Source organism: Dama dama, chromosome 1 (genome assembly GCF_033118175.1).
Source record: "Dama dama isolate Ldn47 chromosome 1, ASM3311817v1, whole genome shotgun sequence".
In the NCBI taxonomy this organism is placed as follows: Eukaryota; Metazoa; Chordata; class Mammalia; order Artiodactyla; family Cervidae; genus Dama; species Dama dama.
Genome location: NC_083681.1, coordinates 52,918,184 through 52,937,117, shown reverse-complemented (window position 1 = coordinate 52,937,117; position 18,934 = coordinate 52,918,184). Strand labels below are relative to the sequence as shown.

The 18,934-nt window shown below is 36.6% G+C and overlaps 1 protein-coding gene across 1 annotated transcript in view; it reads left to right on the top strand.

Moving 5' to 3' along the window:
* Window positions 1–18,934, top strand: part of PGM2L1 (phosphoglucomutase 2 like 1) — a 60,103-nt gene that overhangs the window by 19,824 nt on the left and 21,345 nt on the right. The window contains exons 2-5 of the mRNA XM_061150169.1: window positions 11,668–11,835; window positions 13,982–14,088; window positions 14,830–14,914; window positions 18,059–18,142. Coding sequence (XP_061006152.1) covers window positions 11,668–11,835; window positions 13,982–14,088; window positions 14,830–14,914; window positions 18,059–18,142 — 444 coding nt within the window. The remainder of the gene's footprint in view (window positions 1–11,667; window positions 11,836–13,981; window positions 14,089–14,829; window positions 14,915–18,058; window positions 18,143–18,934) is intronic.

Here is an 18,934-nt window from a genome sequence, read left to right as displayed (position 1 = left end):
CAAAACCTTGTGTGGAAAAGTTCTAACATACATATAATTGAAATCTCTTAAGAAGAGGGAAGAAAATGAACTAGAAACAATATTTGAAGAGATAATAGCTGTGAAGTTTCCTAAGCTGGTGAATGACACAAATCCACAGATAAAAGAGTTTGGGGTTAATTTGTATTGTCTAAACTTTTCCCTCCGATTATATGATCCTTCTGTATAAGGAAATAAAGAAATAAAAAGGTTAATCACCACTAAAAAAGAATAGTCTGTTTCTTCTTAGTTTTATTTTTCTGTGTATTTGTATGTATCCATTTTATAAATCTGAAATCATATTGCACATATGGTATATATACTTTTCCCCTTAATATGTCATGAGTTTTCCCCATATCCTAGAATTCTAAAGTGATTTTTAGTATACTATTCTAATGTACTATTACATCATACTTTTTATTTAACCAGTTTTCTATTGGATATATAGTTTGCTTATAATTATTTTTGTTATTGACATAATAACAAATTTTATATCTTCATGATTAAATTTTAACGTGCATCAATGATTTTTTTCCCCTTGGTATACATTTCTAAAAATACTGGATCAAAGGCTATTTAATATTTAAGCTATTTATAACATTGGTAAATTGTCATCTGAGATATATCAACTTATAGCAATAGAATGGGAGAGACTAGAGATCTCTTCAAGAAAATTAGAGATACCAAGGGAACATTTCATGCAAAGATGAGCACAATAAAGGACAGAAATGGTATGGACGTAACAGAAGCAGAATATATTAAGAAGAGATGGCAAGAATACACAGAAGAGCTGTACATAAAAGATCTTCACAACCCAGATAACCACGATAATTTGATCACTCACCTAGAGCCAGACATCGTGGAATGCAAAGTCAAGTGGGCCTTACGAAGCATCACACGAACAAAGCTAGTAGAGGTGATGGAATTCCAGATCCCAAAAGATGATGCTGTGAAAGTGTTGCTCTCAATATGCCAGCAAATCTGGAAAACTCAGCAGTAGGCACAGGACTGGGAAAGGTCAGTTTTGATTCCAATCCCAAAGAAAGGCAATGCCAAAGAATGCTCAAACTACCGCACAATTGCACTCATCTCACATGCTGGTAAAGTAATGCTCAAAATTCTCCAAGCCAGGCTTCAACAGTACATGAACCATGAACTTCCACATGTTAAGCTGGATTTAGAAAAGGCAGAGGAACCAGAGATCAAATTGCCAACATCTGTTGGATCATTGAAAAAGCAAGAGTTCCAGAAAAACATCTGCTTTATTGACTACACCAAAGCCTTTGACTGTGTGCGTCACAACAAACTGGAAAATTCTTCAAGAGATGGGAATACCAGACCACCTGACCTGCCTCCTGAGAAATCTGTATGCAGGTTAGGAAGCAACATTTAGAACTGGACATGGAACAATAGACTGGTTCCAAATCGGGAAAGGGGTACATCAAGGCTGTATGTTGTCACCCTGCTTATTTAACTTATATGCAGAGTACATCATGAAAAATGCTGGGCTGGATGAAGCACAAGCTGGAATCAGGATTGCCGGGAGAAATATCAATAACCTCAGACATGCAGATGACACCCTTATGGCAGAAAGAGAAGAACTGAAGAGCCTCTTGATGAAAGTAAAGAAGGAGAGTGAAAAAGTAGTCTTAAAGCTCAACATTTAGAAAACTAAGATCATGGCATCTGGTCCCATCACTTCATGGCAAATAGATGGGAAAACAATGGAAACAGTGACAAACTTTATTTTTTAGGGCTCCAAAATCACTGCAAATGGTGATTGCAGCCATGAAATTAAAAGACGTTTGCTCCTTGGAAGAAAAGCTATGACCAACCTAGACAGCATATTAAAAAGCAGAGACATTACTTTGTCAACAAAGGTCCGTCTAGTCAAAGCTATAGTCTTCCAGTAGTCTTGTTTGGATATGAGAGTTGGATTATAAAGGCGAAGAATTGATGCTTTTGAACTGTGGTGTTGGAGAAGACTCTTGCGAGTCCCTTGGACTGCAAGGAGATCCACCCAGTCCATCCTAAAGGAGATCAGTCCTGGGTGTTCACTGGAAGGACTGATGCTGAAGCTGAAACTCCAATACTTTGGCCACTTGATGCGAAGAACCAACTCACTGGAAAAGACCCTAAGGCAGGAGGAGAAGGGGACAAAAGAGAATGAAATGGTTGGATGGCATCACTGACTCAACAGGCATGAGTTTGAATAGGCTCCGGGAGTTGGTGTTGGACACGGAAGTCTAGCGTCCTGTAGTCCAGGACTACAAGAGTCAGACAAGACTGAGTGACTGCACCGAGTATGTTCCCTGTATGAAAGATTGTATTTTTCATATGTATATTTTCCATCATATGTATGAAATGTTATATTGCTCTATATCATTTTTTGGTATCCTATGCATTTTTACTTTTTGTATCATATATACTTATCCCATCTCACATGCTGTACCTTTGGTGCACCTTATTTGAAAGGTAGGATCTTTAGTTCCTCCCTGACACCTGGGGAGACTTTTGTAACAGTCTCTAGAAATACAGAACAGGGGAAGTGAAGCTTCCTGACTTTCTTTTCTTGTTGTTGTTTTTTAATATTTATTATTTATTTATTTGGCCTTCCCATGTGGCACTAGTGGTAAAGAACTCACCTGCCAATACAGGAGACACAAGAGACATGGGTTAAATCCCTGGGTTGGGAAGATCCCCTGGAGAAGGAAGTGGCAATGCACTCCAGTATTCTTGCCTGGGAAATCCCATAGACAGAGGAGCCTGGTGGGTTAGAGTTCATGGGGTCACAAAGAGTCAGACACGACTGAGTGACTAAGCACAGCACATTTATTTAGTTGGCTTCACCTGATTTTTAGCTGTAGCATGTGGGATCTCTAGTTGCAGCATGAGAACTCTTAGTTACAGCTTGTGGGATCTAGTTCCCCGACCAGGGATTGAACTCAGGTCCCCTGCATTGGAAGTGTGGAGTCTTAGCCACTGGAGCACCAGGGAAGTCCTTGAAGCTTCCTGACTTCCAAGGCTAGATCATAAAAGGTAATGTAATTTCCCCCTGGCTTGCTTGTTCTTGAGATACTTGCCCTTGGAGCCATTTCACGTATAGTGACCACTATAAATATGCAGTTGACAGCCCCAGCTAGCCCCATCCTGACTGTGCCCTTTCTGAGTTCATGACCCACAGAAACTATGAGAAATAAATGACTATTGATTAAGCCACTAAGTTTGGAGTGGTTTTTTACCCCTGCCGTTGTAATTAATATACCCTCCCTTCCCAACTGGGCTTACAATTTTGAAAACTCTTAATAAAATTTCTAAGTGAAAAATCGTATCTTACTTCAATTTTTATTTCCTTGATTACTGGGAAGAAGCTATTGGTTAGGGAAGTAATAGTTGGCATGCTAGCTATAGATATCATTTCAAACTTAATAAATAAGTCTAATGCTGAAGTCATTATCTCTCTACCCTCAACTTGATCCTTACCCTTTTCCCTCCAATTTCTACTCATATTTCAGTTCAGATATTACTTCTTCCAGTTAGCTTTCCCTGGCTCTGCTCTCTATCTTTCAATCCATTCTGGGTTAGAGGCTTATCTTATGTGCTCCTATAGAACCCTGTTACTTACTCCTATTTTAATACTTTTTATATTTGATGGGGTAATTGCCCTTTTACTTATTGTTATGCTTCAGTAGATCTTGAGCTTTACAAGAGCAGAGACACTATCTTCTTGTTCCCTATAGCGTTTACTGTGCCTAGCATATAGTGTGTGCTTAAAAAAGGAGATATTTTTAATTAATTCAACAAACATTTGAGTGTCTACTGGGTACCAGGTTCTGTTCTTGATAGCAAAGATACAGTTATAATTAAAACAAAGTAATATTTTGATTGATCACAAGTAGTATATATTTGTGATTTAATTTAACCTCAGAGATAACATGAAATTATTTTTCCAAAGGCCTTTATCTTAAAAAATATATCCACTTAATTAGAAAATTCATTTCAATTGGGAATTCTGTTTGATTGCATGGTTACTTAAACCTGTTCTGATATTTTCTTTCTCTAATATTTATGTTTCCTGAAAGAACATGGCTATTTTATCACTATTTATGATTCTGAGTCAACACATCTTCTGTGTACAAGGTACAGGTTAGCTACTATGGGAGATACAAGGTTGTTGAAAATATGGTCACTGCTATCAACTATGAAGGTACCACCATTATGTAGTTGGGCTTCCCTGGTGGTAAAGAATTCACCTGCCAATGCAGAGAGCTGTGTTCATCTCTAGGTTGGGGAGATTCCCCTGGAGAAAGAAATGGCAACCCACTCCAGTATTCTTGCCTGAGAAATCCCATGGACAGAGGAGCCTGGCAGGCTACGGTCCATGGGGTGGCAAAAAGTCAGATACAGCTTAGCTGAGCACATGCCACTATTATGTAAGTGATTACTCTTTTTAAGGAAATTTCTACTGTCATCTGTTAACTTTCAATATTAATACTTACTATTGAGTGACATTGCACTTGGGATTGTAGCAAAAATATAAAGCATAGTTATTTTCCCCATACTGTTTGCAAAATAAAGACTTTGATGAATGTTGGTTTAATGTATTAATGGCAAGAATGCTTATATAGGTAGGAGAAGGAGAAATGATAGGGGATGGAATTCAGTGTATTGAAAAACTACTTTATTGGGAGTCAAAAAGGCTCAACCTTATTTCACATCAGGACTCAACCATCACCTACTGTATTAGGGTACAGTCAAAGCTGTGTAGCAAAGAGTATGATATGTAATGGCTCAAAGCAGAGAGAAGATAATTTCTCTCATAACCTTCAGAGGTCAGTGGCTGACCAGGGCTGGTAGAGGGGACCTATGCCATCCTCAAAATGTGCCACTACTGATCCAAAATGGCTTCAAACTGTGGGAAGAAGAATAAGATTTAGGAGAGTGTACACTTAATCCTTTTCAGGGAAAGACCTGAAAATGGAACATATCATTCCCACTTTCATGTCATTGGCCAGAGTTTAGTCACATGGTCACACTTATCTGTAAGGTAGACTGCAGTATAGCCCTTAGCCAGGCTCCCGTGAAGTACCCAACTGTATGATTAAAGGAGAGAGAAATAATGGGAGGCATCTAGTAATTGGGTGCTGTTACTAATCTGGGATCCTCAGATTGCTGACTTAACTGTCAACCTTGTAAAACACCTTGGGAAACTTATATATGTGTCTGTTTATCATCCATTTGAAATACTAAGTTCTTTTTGTTTCTGATTGAAATTAGGAGTGTATATGGTAGTACTTGAGGAGGGCATGGCATCCCACTCCAGTATTCTTGCCTGGAGAATCCCCAAGGAGAGAAGAGCCTGGCGGGCTATAGTCCATGTGGTCGCAAAGAGTCAGACACAACTGAGCAACTAAGCACAGGGTAGTACTTAAGATACATTTAATTTTTAGCAATTGGCAATTGTCCTTGATTTAAATTTTTTAAATAAACTGATGTATTTTGTTGGACAAAAATATTTCCAAGTATGAACTTCATTGGAAAAACAATTAAATAGAGAGCAATGAAGAAGTTAAACTATTGACTAGATTCCAAAGTGAATCTAACAATCAAAATGTTAGCATTTGAAGGGATCTTTTCTTTCTTCTTTTTTAAAAAAAAAATGCATATAGAGAAGCTATATACCAGAATGAGGTCTTTTCAGATTAAATTCCAACCCCTTTTCAGATTAAATTCCAACCCCTTTTCAGATTAAATTTCAACCCCTCAATTGTACTGATGAGCTTCAGAGAGAAGTGACCTGTCCGAGGGCTCATAGTTTATTCGATAAAAGAGACTGAGTAAAGAACTCAAGGCTTCTAAGTTTTAGTCTGTTAGAGAAACTGACAACAATATGGAAAGAGGAAGCTCAGCCAGGATACTGCAGAAGCCCTGAAGATACAGAGTGAAGTAATTTATTTCAGTCTGCCACCAAAAAAAAGTTTTGAGTGGTATGTGATATTCCTCTGTGAATACTAAACTAGGGCAGGTTAACTGTAGTAGCAAATACTCCAAAATTTGTTGCATATTTGTGAGGTAGGAGGTAGAGGGGAATTTTGCTCTGTGAATCATTTATTCCATCTTGATGCTACGTACTCCTGTAAGTCCTTGGAACACTCTCTCTTTTGTGGGTTGATGGGGGAAGAGAGGATGGGGATGGGGCAGAGGTGGCTGGTGGTAAGGGAGTGTTTAATGGCCTAGATTGACGCAAATCTCTTTTACTCAGATCTGTTGACCAAAACTCTGTCACATGATCTCGTGTAACTCTGAGGGAGGCTGGAAAATATATTCTAGCTGTGTGCCCAGGAAGAAGAGCAGAACATCATTCCTATTTCTTACAAGGGAGAATACTAGAGTAAATTTATCTGTTCAAAGTACTAGTAATAGATGCTACTGACTAGAGATTTAATATAGTTCCTCACATGATCTCTTACTGTAGAGCTTGAAAAGATAATCTAAAAAGTTATCACACTCTACTGAGAATATAAGGTCTAGGAGGAGGTCAGGTGATTTGTTCCAGGTTATCTAGCTAACCAATTGCAGACTCAAGATCAGAACCACTCTTCCTAGAATCATAAGGTCTGTGGTCTCTTCATTACCCTGCAATGACCTCCTGAACTAGTTGACCAATAGTTGGGTTCTTCATTTGTCAAAAAAGGTGAGATGTATCAATAAATAAAACAGCAACTATTCAAAATGTTTTATTTTTATTACCTTATATGAGAAATATTTTTATTTAAATCTTTATAGAGATATATATTACTATGTCACTGAACGGTCAACTTCAACTCAGCATATGTGCTTCGTGATAAAAAAACCCAAGAGTTTAAAAAAAAGACTTTATATAATCTTAAGTTTTGAAATAAACTGATTGTTTTTATATTTCACACTAATCTTGGCATAATCAATATTATACTTAAACGGTAACAATGTATTTTTTAAATTTATTTTCTACTTTTGGAGTAGTTGGCATCTTTATTTACTGGATATGATTTTTATGTTCATTTAGTGATTATTATTCAGATTTTATTAAGCCAGTTGTGATTAAGTAAATATCATTTTTTATGATAAGTGTAGTCATTCAACTTTTTCCCTAAACCAATTTAGTTTACATTTATTTCCATAATTTTTTAAAGATGGAGAAATTAAATTTAGAATTACACCAAGATTAAAAGAAAAAAAATTATTGCTTTAACAAGAGTATATTTTGGACTCAGTCAGGAAGCATCTGGTTTGGAAAACATGTCTGCTTCAGGACTCTACACTTGGATCTCCAAGCTGGCTGACCCTCAGAAGTAAATGTCAGTTGCACTCACCCTTCAGATTTTCAGATTGCAGTTTCCTATTTTAACTTGTCTAGAAATAAACTAGAAAAAAATAAATTTTTTTCTCTGATAGTTAATATAAAGCTGATGTTTACTGTTTAGACACTCATCTCTATCAGAAATATTTTAAAGTGTTGTTTACAGTTTTGTAATTTTAAATATATTTGAGTTACTAAAAAATCAGTTTTATATATTGTCTCCTGTTTAGATGCTTAACAATATTAACATTTGGAATTGTTAATATATCTATTCTTTCTTCAGATTACAGGCTTCCTAAGAACCAAGAATTACATTAGAATGGGTTGTGATGTATAACAGAAAATACTTTTAGGCTTTATTCTAGTAATTGTGCAATTAAATATTAGGAAGTGTACTCAGTAACCTAATAGCATTAATGTCTGGTGATCGTTTTTATATTTATATAGCTATAATAGAAAGGAATATTGTTTGCTTCATAGCTGGAGTTAATTATTGTTAGAAGTATTATTAACCTGCCCTACATAATTATTTTGTTTATAGTGAGATGGTACAGGCTTTAGAAATAGAGGAAAACAATAGAATGGGAAAGACTAGCGATTTCTTCAAGAAAATTAGAGCTACCAAGGGAACATTTCATGCAAAGGTGGGCTCAATAAAGGACAGAAATGGTAGGGACCTAACAGAAGCAGAAGATATTAAGAAGAGGCGGCAAGAATACACAGAAGAACTATACAAAAAAGATCTTCACAACCCAGATAACCATGATGGTGTGATCACTCACCTAGAGCCAGACATCCTGGAATGTGAAATCAAGTGGGCTTCAGAAAGCATCACTATGAACAAAGCTAGTGGAGGTGATTCCAGTTGAGCTATTTCAAATCCTAAAAGATGATACTGTGAAAGTGTTGCACTCAATATGCCAGCAAATTTGGAAAACTCAGCAATGGCCACAGGACTGGAAAAGGTCAGTTTTCATTCCAATCCCAAAGAAAGGCAATGCCAAAGAATACTCAAACTACTGCACAACTGCGCTCATCTCACATGATAGCAAAGTAATGCTCAAAATTCTCCAAGCAGGCTTCAGCAATACGTGAATCGTGAACTTCCAGATGTTCAAGCTGGATTTAGAAAAGGCAGAGGAACCAGAGATCAAATTGCCAACATCCGCTGGATCATCGAAAAAGCAGGAGTTCCAGAAAAACATCTGCTTTATTGACTACACCAAAGCCTTTGACTGTGTGGATCACAACAAACTGGGGAAAATTCTTAAAGAGATGGCAGTACGATACCACCTGACCTGCCTCTTGAGAAATCTGTATGCAGATCAGGAAGCAACAGTTAGAACTGGACATGGAACAACAGACTGGTTCCACATCGGAAAAGGAGTACATCAAGGCTATATATTGTCACCCTGCTTATTTAACTTATATGCAGAGTACATCATGAAAAACACTGGACTGGATGAAGCACAAGCTGGAATCAAGATTGCTTGGAGAAATATCAGTAACCTCAGATATGCAGATGACATCACCCTAATGGCAGAAAGTGAAGAACTGAAGAGCCTCTTGATGAAAGTGAAAGAGGAGAGTGAAAAAGTTGGCTTAAAACTCAACATTTAGAAAACTAAGATCATGGCATCCAGTCCCATCACTTCATGGCAAATAGATGAGGAAACAATGGAAACAGTGACAGACTTTATTTTGGGGGGCTCCAAAATAACTGCAGATGGTGACTGCAGTCATGAAATAAAAAGATGCTTGCTCCTTGGAAGAAAAGCTATGACCAACCTAGACAGTATATTAAAAAGCAGAGACATTACTTTACCAACAACGGTCTGTCTAGTCAAAACTATGGTTTTTCCAGTAGTCATGAAATGTGAGAGTTGGACTATAAAGAAAGCTGAGCGCCAACGAATTGATGCCTTTGAACTGTGGTGTTGGAGAAGACTCTTGACAGTCCCTTGGACTGCAAGGAGATGCAACCAGTCCATCGTAAAGGAAATCAGTCCTGAATATTCATTGGAAGGACTGATGCTGAAGCTGAAACTCCAATACTTTGGCCACCTGATGCGAAGAAGCAACTCAGAAAAGACTCTGATGCTGGGAAAGATTGAAGGTGGGAGGAAAAGGGGAAGACAGAGGATGAGATGGTTGGATGACATCACTGACTCAATGGATATGAGTTTGGGTAGGCTCTGGGAGTTGGTGATGGACAGGGAGGCCTAGCGTCCTGCAATCCATGGGGTCGCAAAGAGTCAGACACGACTAAGCAACTCAACTGAGCTGAACAGGCTTTAGAACTGGATCAACCTGGATTCAGATCCTGTCTAGACTGGCAAAATTAGGTCAGTGTTATGAGGCTCCCTCTCTAAATCTTAATCTCTTCATCAATATGATGGTAATAATACTACTAGTAGTAAGATACTGCAATGAATATTCTTGTATGAATGAATCTTGTTCATTTGAACATATTACTGTGGACAGAGAAATCTATGGGCCAAGAGGCATGTGCAGTTTGATATTGATAATTGCTGCAAAATCTCTCTAAAAAGACTATCCTAATTTCAGTGTGACTAACTGTATGATACTGCCTTGTACCCTGTATAGTGCTGGAGTTTTTTAGTCTTTTCATTTTTGTTTTTCCTATACCTATTTTTAAATGTTAATCCTCTTCAAATCTCTTTGACCTCTGTATCAAATTTGGTGATATAATACAGACATTGGAATAATATATAGTAGCCCAGATAATTTTATTGTTTAGATTTTTCTCTTAATAGCTATTCATATTTTAATAGTAACTCTGTATTTGTTAGTTTGTGCCATATATGAAATAGAGACTCCTTAAGTCAAGAAATACTCACACACTCTCTCTATATATATGTATATATACATACATTTTTATCATCCATCTAGTTTAAGCAGATTACAATTTCAGTTAATCAAAATTTCCATGTCTTCTCATTAGTTTTTGGCATGGATCCCAATAACTTTTTCACCATTACTAGAATACTTTTTTGTTTAAATTATATAGTAACATGATTTTATTTCTCTATAAGTGCAAATATACTCTAATATTTAGTATCTTCCATACATCTTGGCTTATCATTCTGAATATTCATTATCATTATATAGACTGTAGATATAGACAATCTAAGAAGTTAGTAAGGACTAAATCCATATTATGTATGGTATTGGAAGAGAGAAGTTATGGTTTACCTTATTATTTTTGACTCTTTCTCCTAAAAATAAAATACTGGAAAATTCCATTTAAGTTTTATTCTTATTTATAATTACATTTCAATTCAAAACTTGCTACTCACTTGTGAAGCCCTATTTTCAGTTATAGGCATCCTGAACTTTATGAAAATAACTTGAAGTATGTGCTAATGAAATAGGAATCTTAAAATGAAGATGTTGGCAAGTCTTGCTTCACAAGCCAAGTTTGAACTGAACTTTCATTCTCATTCTTAAACAAGCCCACATTTAAACTTAAGATCTTTTTATGGTCAGTTTTTGCTATAGATAAATTGAAGTTTTCTGTGATTTTAAAGAGCAGTAAGGCTTATCTGTGACTTCCCAGTTGGTGCAGTGATAAAGAATTCACCTGCCAATGCAGGAAATGGAAGAGACATAGGTTCAGTCTCTGGGTGGGGAAGATCCCCTGGATGAATAAATGGCAACCCATTCCAGAATTCTTGCCTGGAAAACCCCATGGACAGAGGAACCTGGCAGGGTATAGTCTATGGGGTGTCAAAGAGTTGGACATGACTGAGTACATACACATGCACACACACAAGGCTTATCTGATTATTTTGAATTATAGATGTTTAGGAAGTATTTAATAGGCATGTTGTGATAACATTTATTTAATAGCTCCCACATTTCTTTTAAAACTTAACATAGTTGGTAATAATTGATATCATTTTTGACTAAATTTTCTTTTGGGTCCATAGCTCTTAAGGTTGTCAGTTTGTTAAAAATTTCTTAAATATAGTATTTTAAAAATATGATTAGAGATATATAAACCATATATATCTGGGTCTGGCCACTTTGGGGACTCAGTAAATAGCAGGTGTTTTTTTATTACTCTTGTTGTTCAGTTGCTCAGTCATGTCCAACTCTTTGCGACCCCATGGGCTGCAGCATGCCAGGCTTCCCTACATACTAATATTATTAAGTAGCATTGTGAAATTTATAGTGAATGCAGAACCTTGTAATATATGAATAAAACTTATTGGCTCCTCAGAAGGGCTTCCTATTAGGACTCTACTTGTGATTCTGATTAAGTTTTAATGCATTTTTTTTAATAGAATCCAAAAACAAAAGAGCAAATTGAAAATCTGTTAAGGAATGGGATGAACAAGGAGCTGCGAGATAGGCTTTGTTGCCGAATGACTTTTGGAACTGCAGGACTTCGTTCTGCTATGGGGGCAGGATTTTGCTATATTAATGATCTTACAGTAATACAATCAACACAGGTAAGTATTATTGTTATATGTGTACTTTCATTGCTGTTTTTTGCTTTATAAATTAGGTGTTTTTTTAAAAAAAAATAGTAAAAAAAGCTTTATATCCAGCAAGATACTTTCTTACAAATGAAAAATGTAATATAAATTCTGACCTTTGGTCTTACACAAGACTCATCTTAGAGGTCATCTATGTATCTTTAGGGTCACAGACTGATGTTCTGGTTATTTTGGTTGCCATCGTCAACTTCTTGACAGTATTACTTTGCATTTCAAACCAGGAAATGGTTATTGACATTTTCATTTAATACAAAGAAGCACACTTAGATAGAAGATGATCTATTTTGGCATGTGGCCACTGATAAAGGTTAACCAGAGTATTTGGAAATTTTGGTTGAAAATATTTCCATTTAACATGGCTTTCCATATAATTTGAGAATTAAGACAGTGTTGATATGATTCAATTTGTTTTATTTCTCCCCATTTTTATGCAATTTATTCTAGAAACCATTCTCTTGCCAGTGAATCATCTTTAACTGTTTCAGAGAGCTCCACTTTGGAGACCAAAATACATTTAGCATATACTAAAAATAGTCCTAAACTACAGAATTGCTCAGTAGATATAATTCTAATCAATACTGGCAAACAATAAATCTTATTCTGAGGAAATTCTTCAAATTCAGTGGCTAGTGCAGGGGTTTGGGAACAAACAATGACAAGATGACTGAATAGTAGGATACTTGCTGGCTCCTGTCCCCATCCCCTTTCTTTTCCTGATAAAGAAACGCTTCAGTTAGATCTTTTTTATGTGTTGGGCTTCCTCATAAGATTTCATTTTGACTGAAGATTCCTTGACTTTACAAAAAAGAGTGGAGGAGGTGTTTGAAAATCAGTTTCTACAGAAGTACAAATTTTTACAGGAGCTGAGATTCCAATATGTGAAGTAGGAAAGCCAGATTGAATCTGATTCTTAAACTCAAGCTATTTTTCAGAACCTAGGTATAGTGGGATAAGATAAGATGGACTTTTACACCAGATATAAGATTCTGTGAGATTTTAGGATAGCATCATCATTAGAAATAAAAAAGTTGGTCAATTTGGTCTATATTGCATGTGTGAGTGCACGTGCACACACAGACACACTCACTCATAAGAAGTAGGTTGGGAAGAATAATTACACTTGAAAGAACTGTGAAAGAAGGGTCTAGAAGTCACTGGAACCTCATTTGGTACTGGCACCATAGTTACTTAGCAATGCCTGCTGTATCATAGGTCTTCATTAAATTAGTATAACATCGTGAATGAATGGCCTTGGGCAAGTCATTACATAGAGCTTCAATTTTATTTGTCTCCTCTTTTTTGGAAGAGATGTTGAACAAAAGAGACAAAAATAAAACTGGTATCTGCATTTCTTTCTTTTTGGGGTTATTGTGAGGATTAAATGTGGCAACATTCAAGAAAGTAGTTTTAAAAGTGTTAGTTTTGTATAGTTGAAAGTGTTTATTAAAGTTAGCATATCATTCATAAAATAGTTAAATGGCTTTGGCTTAGTGTGGTGTTTTCAATATTAAATACTTTATTCCACTTTTTGTCTCCTTTGGTGCAAATTTTCCTTGTTTATAAGATTTTCTTTGTGATTTTAAAACTAAGGAATGGGATCAACCATCTTAAGAAATATTCTAATGAAGGTTTATATTGCTGATTTTAAATGTTTATGTCATAAATAGATCAACTCTTATGGTTAGCGTCAATCTTATGATTTAGTAAGACCTAAAATGGTCAAACTTCCATTCTCTAGAGCCTTAATGCAAACAGCAATTTCTTTTGGTTCTTCAGACAGTTTTGTTTTTTTTTTTAGCATACTGACTTTCATGTCCCATCATTTTTTCCCTAATGTTTTATGCATTGTATTAGATTTAACAGTTACTTGATATTTTTGTGTATCAAATGTGTCCAAAACTTCAGGAAACGGGTGTTTGTCATCTCAGATTTGAGGATTGAAGATTGTTGCACTAATGTTGGTGAACACGGGCAAAATGAGGAAGCCAGTTCCCTGGGAGCCAATTAGCTGCACACCACACATAAAAAGCATAGACTTTAAGTCACTGAAAATGCAGGCATTACTCAGGAATTAATCTTTTCTGTTTATCTGCTTCAGGGGATGTACAAATACCTTGAGAGATGTTTCTCAGACTTCAAGCAAAGAGGCTTTGTAGTTGGGTATGACACCCGGGGTCAAGTAACTAGCAGCTGCAGCAGCCAGAGGTACAGTATTAATTGTCTCAGAGATTAAGCTGGATTGGAATAAAATTTGAAAAAAAAATTTATGCCCAGTAATAGGAGTTCTGAAACAGGAAACTGTCCAAAAAATGTGATCACATGCTGGTGTTTATTTAGAGCTGAAACGTAAGCATTTCAAAGGTAACCTTTGGTTTTTACAGAAAAGAGTAAATTTTTAAATATTTAAAGTTAGTATTTAGAATGACATCATAGATTATCTTATGATTTTATTATTTTGGCAAAGGCACTGGGTAGCAATATTATGTAAGCTGTATTCTCTCATTATAGTCCCATTTTATTAGATTTAGCATATTTTCACACATAGATAATCATGGTCTAGTGATGCTTTTTTTAGGGGGTAAATAGGTATATTGTGTTTATCAAAGTCTCTGGCTTCACTTTCTTCCATGTTTTTTGCCTTTTGCAAAAGGCAAATTTTATTTTGCCTTTTTATTTTTGCCTTAAAATAGCCACCAAAAGCTGAATCAGGAAGGAGGAGGAAATTAAAACGTCAATTCTGTTCCTTGTTAAAGTTCCTTTTAAAAAATCTTGTTTATTAACATTTTAAAGTTGGAGCATGAAGCTTAAATAACTAGTGATTATAAGAATTGGCTAGATTAGATTGCTATATATTCAGAACAATTGTAATGCATTTATTTTGTGGGAGGTTGGTTTTTTTAAGGATGGTAAGCTAAGGACCAAGTGAAATCTCTGTCCCTTTTCCAGGCTTGCCAAGCTCACTGCTGCAGTCTTACTGGCCAAAGATGTTCCTGTGTATCTTTTTTCAAGATACGTTCCTACGCCGTTCGTAGTAAGTGTGTTATATCATTGATCATACAGATTGCTGCTCTTGAAAAAGCATTTCTTAAATCAAACAGGGCTCAAATCTTTGTCATGCATAAAGTTCTATATTAAATGATACAAAGGACCTAACAAAAACAAATATTGCTTTGACTTTATTTTCATTCAACACACATGTGTTGAACCACCTAAGAATTTGATCTATAACAAGTTGATAAGTCTACAGTCATGGCAGGATATTTTAATATTCTTTCAGAAACAGATTTATCAAGCAGGCAAAAATTACTATAAAATACTCACTTGAGTGTTTCATTTCTTCTTTAAAAATTCAGGAGTGTAAACCGTGCTTGCTTCTTGTCATTTAACTTAACAATGCTGCTGCTGCTGCTAAGTCGCTTCAGTTGTGGCCAACTCTGTGTGACCCCATAGACGGCAGCCCTCCAGGCTTCCCCGTCCCTGGGATTCTCCAGGCAAGAACACTGGAGTGGGTTGCCATTTCCTTCTCCAATGCATGAAAGTGAAAAGTGAAAGTGAAGTCGCTCAGTCGTGTCCAACTCTTAGCAACCCCATGGACTGCAGCCTACCAGGCTCCTCCATCCATGGGATTCTCCAGGCAAGAGTACTGGAGTGGGGTGCCATTGCCTTCTCCTAACTTAACAATGAGTGTGCATCTTTTCTATGCCTTGGTGAATTATCAAATTCCCTTCCAAGTCTGGATTAACTTTCCACATTTTGTCTTTTGCACATTCAATGTCATAAAATGTTTTTGAGAATTCCTTTTTTGCCAGTATCACTTACTCTAGGACAACCTCATCGTTCTCATCACAACCACATCCTTAACTTATATCCATACATTCACCTTCACTAAGCTGGTCTGATTGCCTATCTAGAGTCTCTTGAATGACAGCAGTGTCAATGTTCCCAGTTATTTTTCTGTAACTCCATTTATGATTGATTCAAATGTTACCTCCACCATTATCACTTTTTGCTTCTTTGCTGCACTTTCATCTTTGTTGGCCATTTCCTAATTTCAGTCGTCCAGTGTTGCAAAACTGCCACATGAGTTATCTCTGGGAGCTAAAGAGGCAACACAGCTATATGTTTTACTGTCTGTGCAATAGCTCACAGATGCACAGTGACCACCAGTGACATGATCAGTTACTAATCATGATGGATCTCATATATACATAGTTGTTTCAGACTGAAGAGCTAGGAGCCAAGCTTTTACTTGATATGGTTACAGCATAGGCAACTGAAATTTGAGCATGTTTTTGGGAGACTGCTATTATTTACTTAAACATGGTATCAGAAATTTATGTGTATTGGAACTTTACAAACAAGGACTGTCTGGATTTTAAAATGAGCAGCAATGAAAACACTAAGTAGGAAAAAAACTATGAGATATAACTAAAGCTCTACTTAAAGGGAAATTTATAGTCTTGATAAATATATTAGGGAAAAAATTTTTAAGTAATGAACTAAGATTTTAATTTAGTATGTTAGGATAAAAACAGAATAAATCCAAATAAAATTTAAAAAATAATGATACAAGGAAAAATCAGCTAAATAGAAAATAAAGAAAAGGAGGGAATCAACAAAAGCAAGAGTTGGCTTTCTGAAGAGACAAATAGTAAAATAGACCTTTTGGCAAGGCTGCTGAAGAAAAAAAGAGAAAAAACAATCCCTGGTGGCTCAGATGGTAAAGAATCTTCCTGCAAGGTGGGAGACCTGGGTTCGATCCCTGGGTTGGGAGGATCCCCTGGAGGAAGGCATGGCAACCCACTCGAGTATTCTTGCCTGGAGAATCCCCACGGACAGAGGAGCCTTGTGGGCTACAGTCCATGGGGTTGCAAAAAGTTGGACATGACTGAGTGACTAAGAACAGATTAAGAAAACCACAGTATTCTGAACGTGATGCAAATAAATGTGAAACTTAGGAGAACTGGCCAATTTTCTTGAATGATTAATACATCAAACCTGATAAGAAATAGAAAACCTGAACAGACCTGTAGTCATTAAAGAAATTGAACTGATTTTTATTAATTTTCTCAAAATAAAAATGTCAGGTCTATATGATTTTGTTGGCAAGTTTTACAAATTGTTAGATGATTAGATAATGTCTCCATAATCTGTTACTAGTGATTTATTGGGCATATACGGAGTGGATCAAAGAATTGAGGAATTTTTAAACAATTAGCTCTAATGAATGACAGAAATCAAGGAGGGCCCAGATATGTTGAACATTTTTGTAGAAGTCTGCCTCTGGGTTACCATTTCCAACTGTAACTATGTGTTGGCCTTCCTCTCTTATTGCAAGTGGATCTGCTCTGGCTGCTAGGGAAGTTGTTTTTGGCACTCTTTATCACCATGTCTTTGAGTCAGAGGAAATCTACTTACAGCAAAAACATCTTGGAGAAGAATTGGGTCTTATGAGCCAGTCTCTGAGTTAAATCATCAAAGGAATAGGTTACTGTAGTCAGATCAGTGTCACGTGCCCATTCCCCCATGGCCAGGAGGAGAGAAGTTGGATGTGATGGTAGAATGGAGGAACTTCTTAGGCAAATAATAAATGTGATGAAAAAGGGAAATTCAACCTGGGAATTAACTTTGGGAGAAATGGTAAATTGATTTTTATATGCTATAGAGGCCACAGAGTGTATGTAAAGATCTTCAAATCAAAAGGCAAGAGACCTATGTTTCATGCTTATGTAATTCTCCCTTATGATTACCTAATATTGAATAAGCAGTATACAGTGTGTAAAATATGATAGATTAGGTGATTTCTAAAAATACTTCCAAGTCTAATATTTTATGATTAGATTCCCCTCTCATATCTCCAGAGTCTGGTGGAATATCTGGCATATAGTAGGTATTTGTTAAATATTTCTTAAATGAACAAAATAATTATAAGACTAAGTTAAATGAGGCTAACTTTTAATGAGGGGGAAAAAAGCAGTCAGTCTAACAGTTAGGTGGTTACTGATGACCTAATAGGTGGCTTTAGGTATATCCCACGTAGTGAACCTGGAGTTGATTATTAAGGTTTTAGGCTATTTATATCTTAATGTCTTTTCCAGTTATTTAGTCAAAGTTATTCTTGTGTCAAATATATGAGTAGCTAGAAAACAGAATTACAGTATTATTGCTTTTTTAGCCATATGCAGTCCAGGAACTCAAAGCAGTTGCAGGTGTGATGATTACGGCATCTCACAACCGCAAAGAAGACAATGGATACAAGGTAAACCTTGGACTCTTCATCTTTGGTTATTTCATAGTTCTTATTTTATTTAAATAATACGTGCTGAGTATATTTTCTACAGTGGGAAGCAGGGTTAGACATTGGAAACAGAAAGATAAAAACACTGAGCCTGCCCCTCAGAGAATGGCTTCCCAGGTGGCTCAGTGGGTAAAGAATCTGCCTGCAATGCAGGAGACACAGGAGATGTGGATTCGATTCCTGGGTTGGGGAGATCACCTGGAGAAGGGCAAGGCAACCCACTCCAGTATTCTTGCCTGGAGAATCCCATGGACAGAGAAACCTGGTGGGCTATAGTCCAAAGGGTCAGAAAGAGTCAGACACAATTGAAGTTACTGAGTACCACCACCACTCAAAGAATGTGTATCCTTACTGGCCCTTATTATGTCTCAGTGTGTATTATTGTCCTTTATATACTTATGTACTATTACAAAAGTCTCTTCAGTGGTCTTTTTACTTCTGATATCTTACTGCCCTTGATTTCCCTAGCCCATCCCAAATCATCCTCTCTACCATTTCAGAGATAAAATCATTTTGTACCAAGAACTTGAAGAATGAGTGGTAGTTTGAAGGAAGAGAGCTGGAGGAATGGTACTTTGACCTCATTCTCCTCCTTCCCCTCCAGTCTTCTGCTGGGACTCCCTACTGGCCACAGGATCTGTTTGACATGTCAGGCTTCATGGCAGAAAGCAGGGTGCGGAAGGGTGAAGAGTGCTCAGAAGGGGCAAACAGAAGATACAGCAGTGTTGAACCAGCGTTTGGGGCTCCTGGCTC